The sequence below is a fragment of the Musa acuminata genome, chromosome BXJ2-8, assembly GCF_036884655.1.
Source record: "Musa acuminata AAA Group cultivar baxijiao chromosome BXJ2-8, Cavendish_Baxijiao_AAA, whole genome shotgun sequence".
NCBI lineage: Eukaryota > Viridiplantae > Streptophyta > Magnoliopsida > Zingiberales > Musaceae > Musa > Musa acuminata.
Window position 1 is genome coordinate 5,767,501 of NC_088345.1, and position 18,477 is coordinate 5,785,977.

At 37.2% G+C, this 18,477-nt stretch overlaps 2 protein-coding genes across 12 annotated transcripts in view; both read left to right on the plus strand.

Annotated features, from left to right (window-relative positions):
- LOC135586126 (probable serine/threonine-protein kinase At1g09600) overlaps nt 1-12,128 on the plus strand; it is a 13,033-nt gene extending 905 nt beyond the window's left edge. Inside the window, exons 1-8 of one of the 5 annotated variants that reach the window (XR_010489195.1) lie at nt 1-477; nt 1,528-1,812; nt 1,899-2,216; nt 4,075-4,302; nt 5,125-5,225; nt 5,414-5,501; nt 10,755-11,032; nt 11,707-12,128. The exon at nt 1-477 is cut by the window's left edge and continues 903 nt beyond it. Coding sequence is in view for 2 of the 5 variants with exons in the window: in XM_065120287.1 (XP_064976359.1) it covers nt 7-477; nt 1,528-1,812; nt 1,899-2,216; nt 4,075-4,302; nt 5,125-5,225; nt 5,414-5,501; nt 11,707-11,748 (1,533 nt within the window). In the remaining 3 variants the exon portion in view is untranslated. Of the gene's footprint in view, nt 478-1,527; nt 1,813-1,898; nt 2,217-4,074; nt 4,303-5,124; nt 5,226-5,409; nt 5,502-10,754; nt 11,033-11,706 lie in introns of all 5 variants that reach the window. The other 4 variants (XR_010489196.1, XM_065120289.1, XR_010489197.1 and 1 more) reach the window with 4 other exon arrangements.
- Nucleotides 12,129-13,678: 1,550 nt separating this feature from the next.
- LOC103993512 (uncharacterized) lies at nt 13,679-18,303 on the plus strand. Of its 7 annotated transcripts, none has more exons than XR_010489201.1 (5): nt 13,679-13,815; nt 15,059-15,342; nt 16,701-16,873; nt 17,563-17,670; nt 17,810-18,303. XR_010489201.1 is itself a non-coding variant. In XM_065120299.1 (3 exons), the coding sequence occupies exons 1-2, from the start codon at nt 13,740-13,742 to the stop codon at nt 15,301-15,303; spliced, it is 321 nt and encodes a 106-aa protein (XP_064976371.1). In that variant the 5' UTR covers nt 13,679-13,739; the 3' UTR covers nt 15,304-15,342; nt 16,685-17,019. The 7 variants fall into 7 exon arrangements, 3 of the variants coding, with proteins under 3 accessions (XP_064976371.1, XP_064976369.1, XP_064976372.1); XR_001979618.2 differs by having other exon boundaries at nt 17,620-17,670; XR_010489203.1 differs by having other exon boundaries at nt 16,815-16,873.
- Nucleotides 18,304-18,477: the final 174 nt, after the last annotated feature.

An 18,477-nucleotide genomic window follows, 5' to 3' on the forward strand; every position in this document is an offset into this window, starting at 1 on the left:
TTTCTTATGGGCTGTGCTTCCTCCAAAGGAATCTCGGGAGATGACGGCCCCAAGTTTCGGCGGCCCAAGGCTTCGAGGAGGAGAATGTTTTCTTCATCAAGGAGGGAGGAAGTTGGGGAGGTAAATGCCGATGCTCGTGTTGGCCGTGATAGGAGCAGCACGGCATGGCTTATATCGAACTCGCAAAGGAGCGGCGCCACTTCCCCACCTCCTTTGGTGGGTGACAGCAAGAATGAAGGGGCTGGGCACCAGAGCCGGATAACGGTGGGTGCTCGTCCGAATGTGTTACAGCCGGGTTCAGTGGTTGTCAATATGGAGGCATTGGAGGAACAAAATCTGGTGATCTCTCGCATATCAGACGGGTTCAATTTTGAGCATGTTGCAGCAGGTTGGCCTTCTTGGCTCACAGCTGTTGCAGGGGATGCAGTCAAAGGGTGGCTGCCACGCAGAGCAGATTCCTTTGATAATTTCAACAAGGTAAGTAATCGCATCAACAGTATTATTTTCTCTTTTATTCCAGGGTTGCATGTTGAGCAAACAATTCGGCTAGCATTGGTTCTGTATATCGTGAATATTTTATTTTGTTCTGTTTGTATATTTGTTTTATTGCTGTTTTATACCTTCAAAATCTAGTATCTGTTTATTCTTTTCTTTCTACAACATCTATACTACCAGTGCATTGAATCTTTAACAGAAACTCAAAGGTCCAAACATATTCATTTTAACTAATAACCAATTTTCTGTGATCTTTTTAGGATGGCACATCAGAAAAAGATAAGCATCTCTACCTCTGTGGCATCATTTTCAACTAATTAATCAGCTGAAGTGCAGTTGCTTGTAGAGTAACAATCTTTATTGTTTTGGTTGGGGTGTTTGAAAACCTGTGTTATCTGAATTTGACTTCAAATAATCATGATAGAAGAGTTCAGATTCTTCTGGTTTGGACTAATTCGCTAGAAATGAATATTATCATATATTGAAAGTTCAATATAATGTGAACAAAGTTCAAACAATTTATAGAGATGCGAGTCCAAGTTATGGTTGAAGAGTGTAAACCACAAGATTGGAGACAGATTTTACCTATTAAGATTAATATAATGAAAATTGTCCATGCTAGAGAAACTTGCATTTGGGGGCAGTTTACTTTAATAAAGTATGTTCTGATGGCATTGACTTCAGAAGGTGTTTATAAAGAATGTTTAGTTCAATTTTTCTCTGATCCCTCCCTCTTCTCTTTACCTCTGGTATTCACATATTTGTTGCAGTGGCAACAGGCAACTTCAAACTGATCCCTCAATACAAATCAACAGTAATATGTGAATTTCTCCAACTTCTTTGTTGAATCTAAGGCTTCCTTAAATAGAACATTTTGCTACAAACTTTAATTAAGCTAAAACTCCATTCTACTGATAGATCTTCAAACACATCCTTGAATAATGGATCTTGAATACATCCTTAAATTTGTGTTATTCCTTGGGATGGTCAAACATTTGTACTTCTGCTGATAGTTTTTTACATTTCCTGCAGATTGGGCAAGGAACTTATAGTAGTGTGTACAAAGCGCGTGATCTTGAAACTGGCAAAACTGTTGCACTTAAGAAAGTCCGATTTGATAATACGGATCCTGAAAGTGTACGGTTTATGGCAAGGGAAATATACATTCTACGTAGACTTGATCATCCAAATGTTGTGAAGCTCGAAGCTCTAGTTACATCAAAAATGTCATGTGACTTATATCTTGTTTTTGAATATATGGAGCATGATATTTCTGGACTTGTAGCAACTTCCTGTGTCAAGTTTACTGAACCCCAGGTGTTTACCATATTAGAACATACATGAACCTTTTATGGTGGTTCCCTTGATATTTTGTATACTGATTGTGCATTGATGACTTCCAGGTTAAGTGCTATATGCAGCAGCTGCTTTGTGGGCTTGACCATTGTCATGGCCGTGGTGTCTTGCATCGAGACATCAAGGGTTCAAATCTTTTGATTGACAACAATGGGATTTTAAAAATAGCAGACTTTGGATTAGCTACATTTTATAATCCTGACCACAAGCAGGAATTAACAAGCCGTGTGGTAACACTGTGGTATCGTCCTCCTGAGCTCTTGCTGGGCGCTACAGAGTATGGTGTTACTGTTGATATGTGGAGTACCGGTTGCATTATCGCGGAATTGCTTGCTGGGAGGCCTATCATGCCAGGAAAGACTGAGGTATCCTTTGCCACATTTGTTGCTTTTCTCTTTTAAATTTGGCATGTATTTGCAGACGATGCTTAAAATTGCAATATATCTTGTCATATTGGAAAATTTTGGGCAGCAGTTTTGGTTTTGACATCATTTTATGCCATTACTGAGTTACAGGGCATCTAGAAAGCATTTATTATGGACTGAAGCTGCATTAAAATGCTATATTAAATTAGACAGTAGGTCATATTTGAACAGTTGCAATTAACTGTTTGTCTGATTTCCTCCTGCAGTTAGCTGCTGGATTAATATTTTAGCACTTCATTATGTCGTTAAAAGATATCATGCATAACAAGGGGAAATAGAAGAAGAGGGGTGCTCTTGAATAGAAAAAATAACAATCATCAATCTGCAAGTGAAACAAACCAGTACATCAATCTAAGAAGAGTAAATGTGGATAAAAGAGGATAGGTCGCGAATAGGGCTGGCTTAATGTTATTTTTCAGTTAGCCTTTGATCTTGATGAACTAACTATTACACAATTAAGGACTTCACATACTGGTCTAAATAAGAATCCATTGACTGTTTTATTTGGGATCCTAAGTTTAACATAATTGCAGATAATGTATATGTTAAATCTTTTTTATTAAAATAATAGTATGATAAAATACTCTGAAAAGGCCAAGATATCTTGAAAATAGAAATTACGGACTACAAGAAATACAGAATATTCCTAAAATATTATTGACTTACTGAACCCAACACAAAACGAATACAAGATAAATAGATCAATTTCCTAGATAAGGCCTTATATCGAATAATTTATTTAATTTTCCTTTTAAACTTTTCGTCTTCATTGATAACTTCTGATGCAAAGTGTCTTGTCTGAGTATCATTAATTTGGTGACAGGCCACACTCCACATCCGGTAATACTCACCATATTACGCAAAGACGAAAGAATATGTATAATCATATTTGTTTTTGGTTGCTTCCCAGATACAGCAAGTTAACTCCAGTATCAGGGTCATTACTACTGTAGGACCACATTGTAGACTAAGGCTTCTTTCTAAATCATCTGGATGGAAAAATTAACCATGTGCTGATGTCTAATAATGTATATTTTGCTTTCACCTTGGCAAATTCTACCTTGCCCTCTGTATTGTATTTTGCTGATACTTCATCTTTCTTTCCAGTTACCTCCAACTTAGATTCACCATTAGACTTTCACTTTAAGTAAGAGCTTCAGTCTTAAGTTGTTGAAAATCCTATGTGGAACTTAAATTGCTGGCAGCGATGCTTTCATACAATTGTTGAGGGAAACCCTATATCAACTTTTGGTTTGTATGCCAAATGCCAGTCTCATAAAATAAAATAATTATGAGAAGTTCTGTTTTATGCTGTGGCCTGTACTACACTAGTACGTATATGGACATGTAATACCTTAGATTGTGAAATAGGAGTAGATTTTGCTACTACTTGTGCAACATTATTAAGCAGCCAGGGAAGCATACCTCATTTGTTCTGCATTTTGGGCTCTGACAACCACATAACCTCTGCAAAAGTCCTTCTATGTTGGAAGGATCCTAATTTAGATGATGTTGCTGAGCTTTAGGCACTAATTTGGAATGATCTTTAGTCTTTGCCTAATTAAAGAAAGATGCATATACATACAAGTTTCTCAGTTTACATATTATGAGCACTTGTGCATATAAATCTGGTGAGAGCCTGTTTAACCTAAGACTTTCTACCTATATATAATCGGGTTAAGTGGCTTGTTCCATTTATCATGGTCCTGTTTTCTAGATGTTTGTTGCTATACTTTGACAATGGCTGATATTTGGAACTTGGAATATTATCTAACTACTACTCATCACTGACTTTTAGGTAGAGCAATTGCATAAGATATTCAAGTTATGTGGCTCACCGTCTGAGGAGTTCTGGAGGACATCAAAGTTGCCCCATGGTACTTCTTTTAAACGCCAACAACCCTATCCACGCTGTGTAAGGGAAACATTTAAGGATTTCCCTTCTTCAGCATTAGCTCTTGTTGATCGTCTGCTTTCAATAGATCCAGCAATCCGAGGAACAGCTGCTTCCGCGCTCCATAGTGAAGTAAGATTCTGTAGTTGCACGCTGTTCTGTATTTGTTTTTGCATTAAGTACTTTTTTTCCTTGCAAAAAAAGAACTTAAGATTTGGCCTTTTTTTTATTGGTTCACTTCTGAGTCCTTTCTCCCACTATAGATCTAGCATCTTTAATTGTTTATTGTAAAATATTACAATTTTAAAACCACCTTGAGTTTATACAACAGTTTTTGCATTTAATATCTTTTTCTGTCATTTTGATTCCTTATTTGACTTTTCATGGAAGGTGATCAACATGACATTTTCCCTTTGAGGATTTGTAGCATTATATTATAAGTTTCATTTGGTAAGAATTTTGATAATTATAATATTGACATCCATCAATTGCAGCTGAAGAGTGTATTAAACAATTTACAATTTGTAGAACTGAATTATGGTGACTACTGGTCATTTGCGTTTTTGGTTTCTGAACTCTCCAATTCATATGTTGTCAAGATTCTCCAGTTCAAGTTGATATATTTTAAGGTGTAAAATTGTGCTGCATGATTCTGTGTATAATAAAACAAAGCATTTTAAACTTTTCTGATGGATTACTATGCTGCACATGTGTTCTGTTGAGTTAGTCTTTTTTTTTTTGCATGCTCCCCTTCACATCCAATAGTTAATACTAAATTCTGGTGATTTTGCTGCGAGAAATGCAATGCCTTAAAACATATTTTGTCTTCTTTCATAGGGTAACTATTGTATTCAAATTCTTATTAATCTCTTTTATTTATCTTTGTTCACTTGATGCTTTATTAAAATTTCAAATTTCCTAGTTTCATGATTATTAGTTATGAATTCTTTTCAGTTTTTCACTACAAAGCCTTTTGCCTGTGACCCTTCAAGTTTGCCAAAATATCCTCCAAGCAAGGAATATGATGCTAAACTTCGGAATGAAAAAGCTAGAAGGTACTTTACACATTTGAAACTGCTGTTTGTGAAATTTGAAATTTCCTGCTCTCGTTATACTGTAAACTCAAAATAGAACATTTTATGCAAATGAAGTAGAATCAAGTGAGTCATCATATGTTTCAGTTATAAATATGTTCCCCGACTTGATATACAATTGATAATGAATACTGCATCCATATAGGCAGTCAAAGAGCAGCAACTATCAAGTATAATGGAGTTGAATTTCAAAGTAGGAAGGAAATGCTTGCTTGTGATGGCAACATGGAATCACAGGTATATCTGCGAGCATATTTACTTTTAGATTTTCAGTGTAGCTGAAATATTTTTTAAAATTAAAAAGACAATATTTGTTACATGCTGTGCAAGTGGCTGCTCAAGAGCCCTCAGTGTCAATCAATAATAATTGCAAACTCAAGATATGGTGTGTATTTTTCATATCCATTGATGTGGTAAGACATTACTAGTTCTTCAATTCTTATTACTTCTCAATTTGTTTAATTATTTCATTATTATTTTTGGACAAAAAGATAAAACACTTATGGAGTGATAGAATATCTACTAGCAAGTTGCAACCGATAATGTACCACTTTTTCTTGGTGAAAAATGGGATATCACACTTGATATGGTCAAATTTGCTCGTCAATCCAATTCGATAAAATTGATCTGACCTAGCCTATTTTTCAAGTGTTGTCACATTTGAAAGATGTTGAGGATTTAGAACTTAGTCAAGGGAGAAATTTTTCCAAAGGCAAAATAAACTTGTATTCCTTATCGTTGATATGTCCTTATTCAGTTTGTATCTCATCTTGTTTATGTAAAGGACTCCTTGGACTCATCGGCTATTTGTTTGGCAAAGCCCCTCCGATAGTCAAGTCAACACTTGTTCGCCAAAAGCTCATAAGGAGTTTAATACTTGTTTGATAAATTTGGAATATTGATATATGTTGCTTTATATAGCGTCAATTTTTAATTATCATTTTGATGAGAGAAATATTTTCTTTATATGCTCTACCGATATATCATTCCCAATAAGCTCTTTTGTAAACTTTGGTAGATAACATGTTCAGTAGACGTTAATTGGATTCCATGTGTTGAATCTCGATTGGCCAAAATTAATGGCCATGTCATTCCATCCGCTAGGCAATTTGGGACCTTGATCATTGATATATATGTTTTAAAATTGGTCACTTTCTTGTCCTGAGTAGATGCATCTGGCGTAAGAAGAATGCTTTGGGCTTGGCCGACTACTTAGATGCTTTGGATATTGTTTTATTTGGGGTGGATACATCACATGCAAATTGGACATACCAAGATATGTCGAGTGTTTCAAATGAATGAATCGGTGTATCACACACAAAGTAATGCTTTGGCCATAGTCGTGTTACTTATGTTAAGAAATTGGTTACTTTCTTGCCTAAGGTAGATATATCAAGCATAAGAAAAATGCTTTGGGCTTGGTCAACTGCATCATATGCTGTTTTGTCGTGGGTGGATGCATCACGTGCAAATTGGACATATCAAGATATGTCAGGCGTTTTGAATGCTCTTATGTTATCGGCGAACGAATCACTATCACACACAAAAAGAAATGCTGTGGCCCTGGTTGATTGAGTCGGGTGGTTCAAATGTTTTTTGGTCTTGGACGGATGCATCTTGCCTAAAGATAGATGCCTTGGGCCTTGTTGGCTGCATTGGGCGCTTCATATGCTTTTGTCTCGAGTGAATGCATCATGTCCAAAAAGATATGCTTTGGGCTTGGTTGATTGCATCGGGCTATTTGAATCCTTTTCGTCTTGGGTGAATGCATCTTGTGCAAATGAAATGCTTTTGGAATGCATTAATTGCTTTGGCTGCTTTTTGTTTGGATGAATGTATCATGTGCAAAGGGCACTTTTTGGGCCTTGGGCGTCATAAGCACAAAAAACCTTGATATATATTTGTGTCATTGGTTTTGACATAGATCGTTGTGTGATGTGGTGGTAAGGGGCTTCATATATAAATAAAAGATCCTCAGTTCAAGACTTCAGGGGTTATAAAAAAACCCTCATGTATTTGAGAACATGGAGCATAGGCTCGGGTTCAGGTCATGCATAGGCTTGGGTGCGGTTGGTTCGAGCTAGCTTGGTTAAGCTTTGGGTTTGTTGGCTCGGCTTTAGCTTGGTTCTGAGGTTAGACTGATTAAGCCCCGTCAAAGCTGGTCGTGTTGGACTCACCTGACCAATCTTGGGTCTTACCTGACCTCAGCTGGCTGGGATGGGCTTTTTGCTATCCGACCTGAGTTGGTTAGGAGTGCTTAGTTGTTTTCAGGTCGTTTTCAGGTCGATTCTTTCCCCTTTTAATGGAGTCAAATTCGTAGTAGAAAGTTTGCTTTATATAACATAAGTATTGTAACCATTGGTTTGACGAGAGCATCCTCTATTGGTATAGCCTTAGCAAGTTTTTTTTCACAGGTGACATGGCATGTCCAGTAGATGCTGACAGGACTCCGCATGTGAAGTTTGGATTGATTGAATAAACGGCCATATCAACACTTATTCAACATTACTTCTGATACACTTAGTAATGTATATAAACATCGTTGTATATAGTAACATAGGTACCAACGGAAGCATGCATAACTTTATCTGGACAGTATTGTATCACTGTTACTTTGACATTGGGGTTTAGAAGGTTGCAATGCTACTGGAGGGATGCCTCTTTCAGTTTTAAATGAACTTTTCCCTTTTTTTATTTCTCTTTGCAGCACCACATATAGGCCAAAGATATTTATGTTGTTATTTAATTTAAATATACAAAACAAATATTACAAAGAAGGACAAGAGAGGGAGAAAGAAAGGAGAGAGTGTTCATTGCACTTACATTCTCAAGACAGGTTTTACTCTTCTATAGAAAGAAACAAAGGTACAAATGCATTAGCTATATTGACATATTCCTCAAGGATCCCTCTAAAGTAAGATTCAGAAACAGAGGTAGCTTGCATGATAATCATTTGGAAATTGGAAGATACTTTGTTCTAGTTCTTTCCATATCTCCTGACAGGTGTTTAAGAAAAATCCCTTCATGCATATCACCACCTCCTTCCCGTTTTTCTCCTGAATCAGATTTGGTTGATATTAGTAGGATACAAATAATCCTCCATTGCTTGAAAAGTCCATCTCCAATTTCTTATGCAAAAGAGAAACAGAGTGGAATATGATTTTTTATGCCATTTGGATTCCCATTGCATTGTTACTCAATCTCCTTCTTTCTCACTTCAAATGGTCCAACTTCCCATGTGATTCCTTCTATTCCAGTGTTAGCCACATGACATTTTTCCAATAACAAATGCTGGGTCTTTCAATAGCCTTTAGAAATTGGTTATATGTCCAGAGTCGAGGAGCTTTTAGAGTGATTCCATATTGAAGGAATCGGGGGCTACCAAAGGATACTACATCATATATAGTGCCTAATGATCAAGCTCGATGTGAGTAGTTCCTCCATTTTCATCTGCTTTGTGTACAGTCATGGAGTTTTTCTCCCACACTGAGATGATGCTTCTAAGAGTACAGTTGATAGGGCTACTATTATGGCCACTGGAAGGTAAGAAGTTGAAACTTCAGAGCATAATGTATATTCATTTAAAATCTGGTATAATATTGATATCCCGACTTGAATTGGACCCCAGTTAAGGAGCTTCCAACCAAAGATCACTATGGCGGTTAGAGCTGATATATGACTAGGCCAATTTATGAATTGTGTCGGCTGGCACAGGGAATGTATTGCTGCATGGCATGGAATTTAATGAGACGGAATTTATTTTCAATGTTAAGTAAATTAAAGCCCATATATAAATTAAAGATGGAATTTATTTTCAATGTTAAGCAATACAATTTGCAGAATTCAGAAGCATGCTGTTGGTCACAAGAGTTGCATATATTGATTTGGAATAAAGTATGATTAAAGGGAATTTGATGGGCGATGACATTGAGAAATTATGAAGACTAAATTAGGTTGGCTATCCCTTCTTAATAATTTATGTACAGAATAGCACCCTATCCTCCCAGACCACCAAATGCACCTAGGATATCTAGGAAACAACTTAATATACTTAAAGCCCATCTACTCAGTGTGAAGCAAATTGATGGAGAGCTAATTTTAAAGGAATACCTGTTAATTCTTGATAGTGATCCTTGATATTTTTAGGCTTACATCTGATCATCACCACTCATGATTTGCTCATGTTGTCAAACTTGTTATCTATGTCACTTCATTTTCTATGCTGCACCTTTCTACTGCCAGTGTGTTAAATTTGTGTGATTGCCAGCCTTGTTACCTTGATCAGTTCATTTGATAGGCTGCATCTTTTAACTTCCAGTGAGTTAAATTTGTGTGATATATTGACATGATGTGCACACATGCATTATATGATGTGACGACTGTTAATGGTGAATGTCAATTCAAAAATAATGTGAGAGCACTTCACTTGAAACAGCCTTTGAGTTTGAGTCATCTGAACATTTTCAACTTGCCAGTATTCTCCCCATTATTTTGTCTGTGAACTAGCTAGGAAGAGTCCTGTGTGCTAAAACTTGATATTTTAAATCAGAATCTCATGGATCTATCTCTTGTTACTTGGACATGTCTGAGAGTCACACTTACATCGTTGAATCTTCCATTATTTGGAATGAGCGATTTGACGTAGCAATCCATCACTAATGGTGTCAGCAGCTGGTTATGGTCTTAAGCTTAAAGCAAATAAAACCAAAGGTGGAGTAGAGGTGGACTGGAGAGGAATTACAAAACCGAAAGAATCGAAGTTGGAGCTACTGGCTCCATCTTTTCTTTTTTTCGTCCACAAAAAAATCAAAAGAAATCTAATATGATATAGTTTTCTGGTGCTTCCCATTTTAATGAGAATAACATGCCCCACTAGTGGAGTAATCAAGATCTCGTTCCTGTAGAGAACAAACTGAAACGAGAACTATCTATAATTTTGGAAAGAACATAATAGGATACCATTTTTACAATAACCTTATTGAATATTATTGTTATTCCAAATGATGATTAGAAGACAATAATTTCTTTTTTTATGGTTTTATATGGGCCAGGCTGAGCTTGTAGTTGTTAAATTTCCACCTGCTCAACCTTTCTTGGACCAGTCCATTCCTAGGATTTATATGGGGGTTGCTTTTATTTTGTTTGGTTATAGAAGTGGAAGGACAATAACGTCCACTTCTGTCTCCCCAAAAATGAGGTTCTCTTTGGTTTCTCAGCAGCAAGCATCCTAAGTTCATCAGCTGAGAATGAAGGATTTAAAGATTAGAAGTCACAAGTTCCAGATTATGGTTTTATTTTTTAACCTTGTAATTGACATGTTGAGGGTTCTATGTTGGTGGAAATATGGAAGTTACAAGGAAACCTTAAAACAAGCAGTGACAAGTACAAACCAAAAGAGGAGGCATTATCAGGTTTCCGAAGAGATCCTCCTAGAGGATGGTTTTGCTCATGGTTGTCCTTTGATACACTCTGGCTGCTCGTCTCCTACAGGACTGTCTGCTGGCCCAGAAATAAGAACACCTGTATCACATGTACCTCAGGCAGGAGCTGCAGACTTGCCCATTGCATCAGGTTCAATGGTTGCAAGAAGCGATAGTAGACAGAGTGCTAAGTGCACACATACGTTAAGGAATCAAGTAGCCTCCAAATACAATCATCTTGGTTCTGCCGATTCATCTGAGAAGCGAGAATGGACTCTTCACTTGCTTGATGGGCATTCGTCCTCTCACAAGAAGGATGATAGGAAAGAAGACAAGGAATCAACAACTGTAAGTGCTGACACAAAATTAAATTTTGGCTGAATAGCAAGTTCTTTATCAGATTGTCATCTTAGATTTAATGTAGATGTCATGCTTGCCTTGTGTTTATTTTTATGGTTCCACAGCTAGCATTAGGCACCTTCATGCTCAGAATGCATGTCAAAATCTCATTAACAAGTCGTATGCTTATCTTATATTGTGAAAAAAAAAAGTCTAAGAGCTTTCTAGAGAAACTTTGAAGTGAACAGTATTTGTGTTTGCAAATAAAAATTTAACTATGGTATTCAGTGTCCTTTGTATTTCCTAGAAATGAACAGAAATAATGTTGATGAAAAATGCTGCCCTTGGGCTTTTCAGTATACTGAAAAATGACAGATTATCGGATGTCTTGGCTTTTTTAAGAATATTTACCTGTCCTGAATCTGATAATTGAGAACTTACTATTAGATTTTTCTTTCTGGTTCTTGTGATAAATGGCAGCTAAAGTGGAACCTGTGGTGCCAAATATTGATGCTGATGAGAGACTGTGCCAGCATGTTCTGTTCATTTTTTAGACCACTGTGATATTGGTGGCTGTCTTCTCTAATTTATATATTTCTTCCTAACACCACCTCAAGTTTACACTCAGTGTCTTGCTGCAATAAAATTCTTCCCTCATGTCTGTGTTTTCTCAATTTATTCAGGGTGTGGCTCTAAGAACCGAATTCACTACTCTGGGCCATTGATGCCGCCAGGGAGGGACACCAAAGAGATACTCAGAGCACGTGAGACAAGTCCACCTGGGTGTACGCAGAGCCTGTCTTGACAGAGCCAAAGTCAAGAATTATGGCGAGAGGACTCAGTTTGAAGCCTTTCTCTGTTCTAGCAGGAACAGCAGGTCAGATCGATGTCTTTGAACTTACATATCTTTTTTTCTCTTCGATCGTGAGAATTCGATTCAACAATGTGGTCCTTGAGACAGAACCAATGCTAAAGCACAATACTTCCGCTGAAAAGATCTTTGTAAAGATTGAACACAGCATGAACCTGTCGTTATGTGTAAATGACAGGTTTGCAACATGTATTTCAAATTGTGAGAAAGAAGGTTGTGGTTTTAGCTGCTCAATGTGTAGATGAAACCCATTCTATGGTCAGTATATATGATAGGAGCTATTTACAACTTTCTTGGAGAACTGCCAGAACAAAAAAAAAAAAAAAAGAAACATTAAAGCTCTACGCTTCTGGTTCAGGATGGTGCATTATTGAACATATAGGTAGTGTGAAAGCCGGAAAGCCTTCAATAGCAGATCATGTATGACAGATCTATAGAAGTGAACAAACAAGTTTAGCAAAAATTGATTTTTTGTGATTTATATTCGAGTGCCTCATGGTTTGAATTCACACAGCTTTTGTGATTGCTTGTGCTGAAATTGATATATAGTACGATGGTAAAATTGCCTCTTTGGGTGATGATGATGCATTGGATTGCATGATTTTACTGTAATGAGTAAAGATAATTATCAGTTAAGTTAGTTAACATCTCTGACGTAACCGCTAATTGGTCTATGGTGGTTCTGTGAAAGATATACTTATTCGAAATTTCATTCAATAAATTTCATATATCTACAAGTGACTTGTAGAGGTGAACATGAACACACAACCCACATATTAGAGCTGAGAGAACCACTTTCTTTATTCTTTGAGTGCAAGAGAGAGAGAGAGAGAGAGAGAGAGAGAGAGAGAGAGAGAGAGAGGAAGGCATGGTTTAAGCATGATAGGCTTGAGATGTCCCAATCAATTTGGAAAAGTATGAAAACCAAGATTGCTCCCAGCAGTTGATTGTGACACTCAAATCATAGATCATTACATGACTGCCAATTAAATGATAGTTCATAGCACCTTCCATTTTAATTGGATTGAGATTAATCAGCATTTGAATGGTACCCTTACATCTCAAACATCATATGGACTAATCCAACTGCAAATTACAACTCTATCAAACCCTTATTTGCATTGACATTGAAAACACAGTCGACACCCAAACAGAAACTTCCTTTGTTCTTCTTGAACTATTGACTTAAGCTTGTATTATGCATGTAAACGCTATTTTCGCCAACGGAGCTGCGCCTTGCCGTCTCGGGCGCGGAGCCACCGGAGGAGCGCGCTCGTCGCCTTCATCACCGCCTCGCGGTGGACGCGACACAAATCATTCCTGCCACTGCCGTCGGCCGTAGCCATTCCTTTTGTCTTGTCGTGTGACTTAGTGCTTTCATATCACGTGAGGAGGAGGTCGTATACTACTACCGGGTGGTGGATAGAGCAACGCTGTCATCCGCCCGTATCCGATCTCATATATTGGATTCGGATCTACATAAAAATTTACGTAGAAAAAATATCAGTAAAAGTAAATTTCCATTTAGCGTCTCCAAAGCCCCATAAATTACCAAATCTTCCTTATTAAAACAGTCCTTTATATGCCAATATATCCATTGTTTTTTCCTCCTTAATTGAGGTCTTAAGTGGGAAAAGCGTCCAACTGATAGATTAGAAATAAAACATACTATTGGGACTAATATGCATAAAAGTGGGACTAATTCTTCAAGAACAATTCTATAGGGGCGTATGTGGAAAAAGGTGCTCCCAAATAAATGCATCCCAAATCGAGCTTCGAGTCTCGATTTAACCGCGAACGGCGGTGACGCTACCGAGCGCAGAGCGGTGGGAAAAGCGAGGAGGGATGAGCGAAGACATCAGCGGGCGACCGAAACCCCTTCTCCTCCTCGTCGTCGCGATTTCTCTTCGGTCGGTCTCAGGTCCGCTCCTCTCCGATCCCTAAATCGAGTTCAACAGCTGTGATCCTCGCATTCTTGGATCTCGGTTACTGCAATTTTTTGTGGTGTTGGTTGAGTCGAATCACTTGGTTTATTCTTCGGAGACCGATCGGCCGGGAGTTTCAGTTTTGTCCGTGATTGGGATTGTATTCCTTTGACAATGGTATTGGTAGGTTGTTTGATATGGAGACGGTCGAGTTGTCCCGAATTTAGCAGCTTGTTTGCGTTAGTGTGCTTGATTGGGTAATTAGTCCTTATAGTCTGCTCACTAGGTTTATTATGGTCCAGATCTGGTGCGTCTTTCAGACTACAATTTGAGTTACATGATGACCTTTTTAGGCCAGTGAAGCAATTTCCAAGCCCATTGAGATATAAAGGTTCTCTAGGGTATAATTTGACCCTTTTTGTTTGGTATCGATGTCTGATTTTAATCGATACTTGGCTATTTATCTCCAGAAATTTTCTTGTCGATTTCTTATTCTAGTTGGAGACTCAGGGGTTTAATAGTGTGATTTCCACCAAAGTCACCTTGCCGAGACACTCTTTCGATGAAAGTTTGATGCAATGAGAGAGTTTTTTTTTTTTTTTTCCTGCAAGTTGGATGGCCCTTTATTCTGGAGCGCATGAACTATTTCAAATCATAGTCTCTGGGGTGGTTTCTATCTTTTGGTGTTGCAGGAACATGCTTAATTGTCAAGCTGACTTTATCTTTGTTGCTTTGTACTTTCGCGGAGAAAAAAAATCGACAGTGAATATTGTGACTCAAAGGGTTTAAGTTTTTTCTTTTGAAAAGGGGAACCTAAATTTTCTAATGCATATATATATATATATATATATATATATATATATATATATATATATATATATATATATATATATATATATGCATGTTAGCATGCTTGCATATTCTTTGATAAATTTCATAGCATCAAGTTAGCAGCAAGAAGTCCAAACTGCTTCAGATGGTAGGTCTTATTCTGCCTGAGGAAACCTGCATTCTTGATTAAAACTCCTAGGTACCCCCATGTAATCTAGTTTACTCAGGACCCATCAGCCTTCTAGTTTACTCAGGACCCATCAGATGTTTGAAAATTGTCCTAAGAATTGCTCGGTATTGCTTATAACCTGAATGTTTTATCCTACTCTGGTATTAGCTTTCCAAGTTTTTTGGCTTCCTCCTATCTAGCCATTCATTAATGTGACTCAATCTTCTCCTTTTTTGTAGGTCTGTCTGATGATCATCCAGGTTCCAAGGATGCAGTAATTGCCGATGCTAACCCTTCTAATTCTAGTAGTAACACGAGGCGTGAGGTTTTGTTGATATGCTTGGGTGTTGTGGGAATTGCACTTTTGTTTGTTTTTCTTCTCAAGCTTTGGGAGAAAAAGAAGAGGGAAGAGCAACATGCTCGTCTTTTGAGACTGTTTGAAGAGGATGATGAACTGGAGCTTGAACTTGGTCTTCGAGACTGAGAGGCACGTCTTGCAGCTGTTTACACTATCATTGTTGAGGTAATAACTTGAAATAAATTATTTCTGAAGATCGTTGGGTTCAATTTATCTTGGAGTTGGGTTGCTTCATCTTAAAATAAGCTGCCTGTTTGTACTTCAGCATTGAGATTTAGTTTGCGATTAACCATTGTACATGTTATGAAAAATTCATTTTGTTTGCTTGTTGGCATTATCTATCATCTTTATTTAGACATTACAATAAATTCAACATATGGAATTTGAAGATACAGGTCTTAGTTTAACTTAGCCGATGTCAAAAAATCTGTTATGTGCTACACCTGTAGGTATCTGAATCTGAAGATATGGGTCTTCAATATAAGGATATCCCAACATGAAGTAACTTGTTCTCTTAAGAGATCTAGATTAGACTAAGACCAGCATCAGACCCTTTTGCAACATTCTCTTGTTAATATCAGTCAAATGACTATGGCATTGGTTCAATTGGTTCATTCAGTCAATTTTCAAGTAAATGCATGCCTTATAAGTAACCTAAACACTGACGCTGTATGATTCTAGTAAACTCTAGTGAATGTTCAGGCTATCTTGATGAGACTAAGGTGGAGATTTAACCATATATATCAGCTTGATGAACTTTAACATATTACCATCTAAAGTTACTTGTCTCACTAGAATTATAGTTAAGAATTGTTGTCTTGGTTCGTGCGGTTCAGCATATATTGTGACTGAAAGATAACACATTCGCTGGGCTGTGTCCATGTTGCGGAGACTTTCTTAGGACAAAATTTGACTTATGCCATGCCATGCAAAAATTATAAAATGCTCTAGTGCTTTAAAAATACAATCCTTCTGTATAAAGCTAAATTTAGATCTTAAAGTTGATTCTTTATCCACCAAATGATATTATCCATATGTGGACTAGTGTTGGGTAGTTAAGAAACATGTGCATAATGTTAATGTAATTGAGATGAGAATGCTAAAGTGTGATGGTAGTGTGGGTTTAGTTGAAAAAAATAAGAAAAAAAACTTATAATTCGCGAACAAGTGGTATTTAGGATGTATGAGCATATTCAGAGGAGACTTATACATCTCATAACGAAATGACGTCAATGATCAGAATTAATGGTGCAACAAGAGGGATGGGGAGACCCAAGGAATATTACTAAGAATAATGAGTAGAGATTCGAACGCTCTTGATAACTACAGATGTTACCTTGCATAAAGCTCTATGGTAGGAGAAGATCCATGTAGCAGACACCAAATAGTTGGGATATGGCTTCTTGTTTTGAGTGCTGAATAGCTGCCTGTAGAATCAACATTGTTATAAATTGCATAAGCTTGATCATGATGTGTCTTCATGGTATCAACTTGTGATTTGTTTCAGTTAATACTGCATGCAGGTATGGCGAATCTCCACAACAGATTTTCTGCTTTGAGTGATTATAAGGGTTCTGCTATATCCAACACTTAGTCTCTACAAATGAGGTCATATGTATTTCTTTCTTTTTTTGTAGTGAATGTTGTGGTACAATGGAAGAAAACTCTTTCCTCATCTCTGGTGATGTATTTTCATGTAAGTGAACTCATGGTGAATCTCCACGATAATTTCCAGACTCGAATGATTATACGGGTTTTGCTGTATCCAACACTTTATTTGATACTGTGCAAGTGGAACAAATTCTTGTGCTATACATTTTCAAATGATTTCATACTTGAGTACATATGTGTAATTAATTGTTTCTTTTCCCTCAATGCTTGTAGGAGGTGACCGTTGACAGTATCTTATTTTACCTAGCTTAACATGACATAATGCTCGGTATAATGGTACTAGAGTAATTATTAGAACTTGTTCGACATTACTGCAACTTTCTGAATAACCTATTTACACATTTTACACCTGATGTTTGGTATGCTTTTGAACCAATACTCTGATGCCTCATACAACAAAAACACAATTGGATATGTTAGCACACAAAGGAAGCAGCATCGAAATAGTAAGAAATCGAACTCAGATAAATTATTATGTATGCTTGTGCTGATGCATCCCTATCGTACCAGGTTATCTGATCAGAAGCGTTATACTTGTAATGAAGTCTGTTGTTTTTAGGCATTCCAATACTTATTCCATTATTGGTTCAATGAAGCAATTACGTTTTTCCTACTTGGTAAAAGGAAATATTGCTCTTCAATTCATTTTTGCCCTTATATTTGTCCCTTATTCTAAGGTAGTTTAAATTTTCGAATCTTTGTACAATATTTCAGCTGGTAACCGAGAACTGGTCTCTTTGTATCGTTACTCTGATGTCATATTTGTTGCAGTCTGATGATCAAATCACATGGACTGTGCCTCGATAGGAGTCGCAAAATGCGGTGAGTCGTCTTAATACATTCTAATCATAATCTAGTTCATGATCCATGTGAGACTTATTAGATAGAGGTATTACAGACTATTACACATTTTAGGTTAATTTGATATCTTCTGTTTGCTTTTTATGTTGTTCACATGTAGGGCTGCAAATGAAAGCCTTGTTGGCATGCTTCTTCGGAATTGACTTCTCAGAACCACCCTTTGATTCCAGGAACTCTTGCCATGTCAAATTTATCAAGATCAGACGCAGCTTCACCTTTGGATGTGAAATAAAGAAGCTGATCCAGCGGCGAAGAATTTATTATGAATTCATCTTCCGCAACATGTTCTACTGATTGCATTGCACGATTCGACCCTCACTCATTTCCTCGACATATTGAAACAACATCTGGTTCACATTCTTCTGCTGTGAATCTTGGGTTTTAATATATTCGCATCACTTGCTTTTTCATGCATCCATGTATTCGATTCTCACGCCTCTTTATCTGGTTTCAGAGGTACCTAAATTTGCATATTTTGTAGACAAAGCGTTGGACCATTGCAAATGTCTCTGTTATCATTCATCCTCGACTATATTCGATGGTGTGTATTTGGGATCTCATTCCTATGGGATGAGGGTTTAAACTCTCTTCGGATGTCTTGTTCTAAGCACTTGTCTCCCGGATGCAAAGCTTGTTATCGAACCAGACTAATCTCTCGATCGGTATTTCAATTCTTAATGTAGAAAATTTCTGTTCTATTAGGTGTAAAAATCCTCTTACTGTGCTTAATCTTTTATGAGGAAATCTTCGAATTACTTCCCGTAAGAT

Coding starts and splice junctions, on each gene's coding strand:
- LOC103993512 (XM_065120299.1), top strand. CDS start 13,740: ATGAGCGAAGACATCAGCGGGCGACCGAAACCCCTTCTCCTCCTCGTC. Junction 13,816..15,058: donor TTCTCTTCGGTCGGTCTCAG/GTCCGCTCCTCT, acceptor CCTTTTTTGTAG/GTCTGTCTGATGATCATCCA.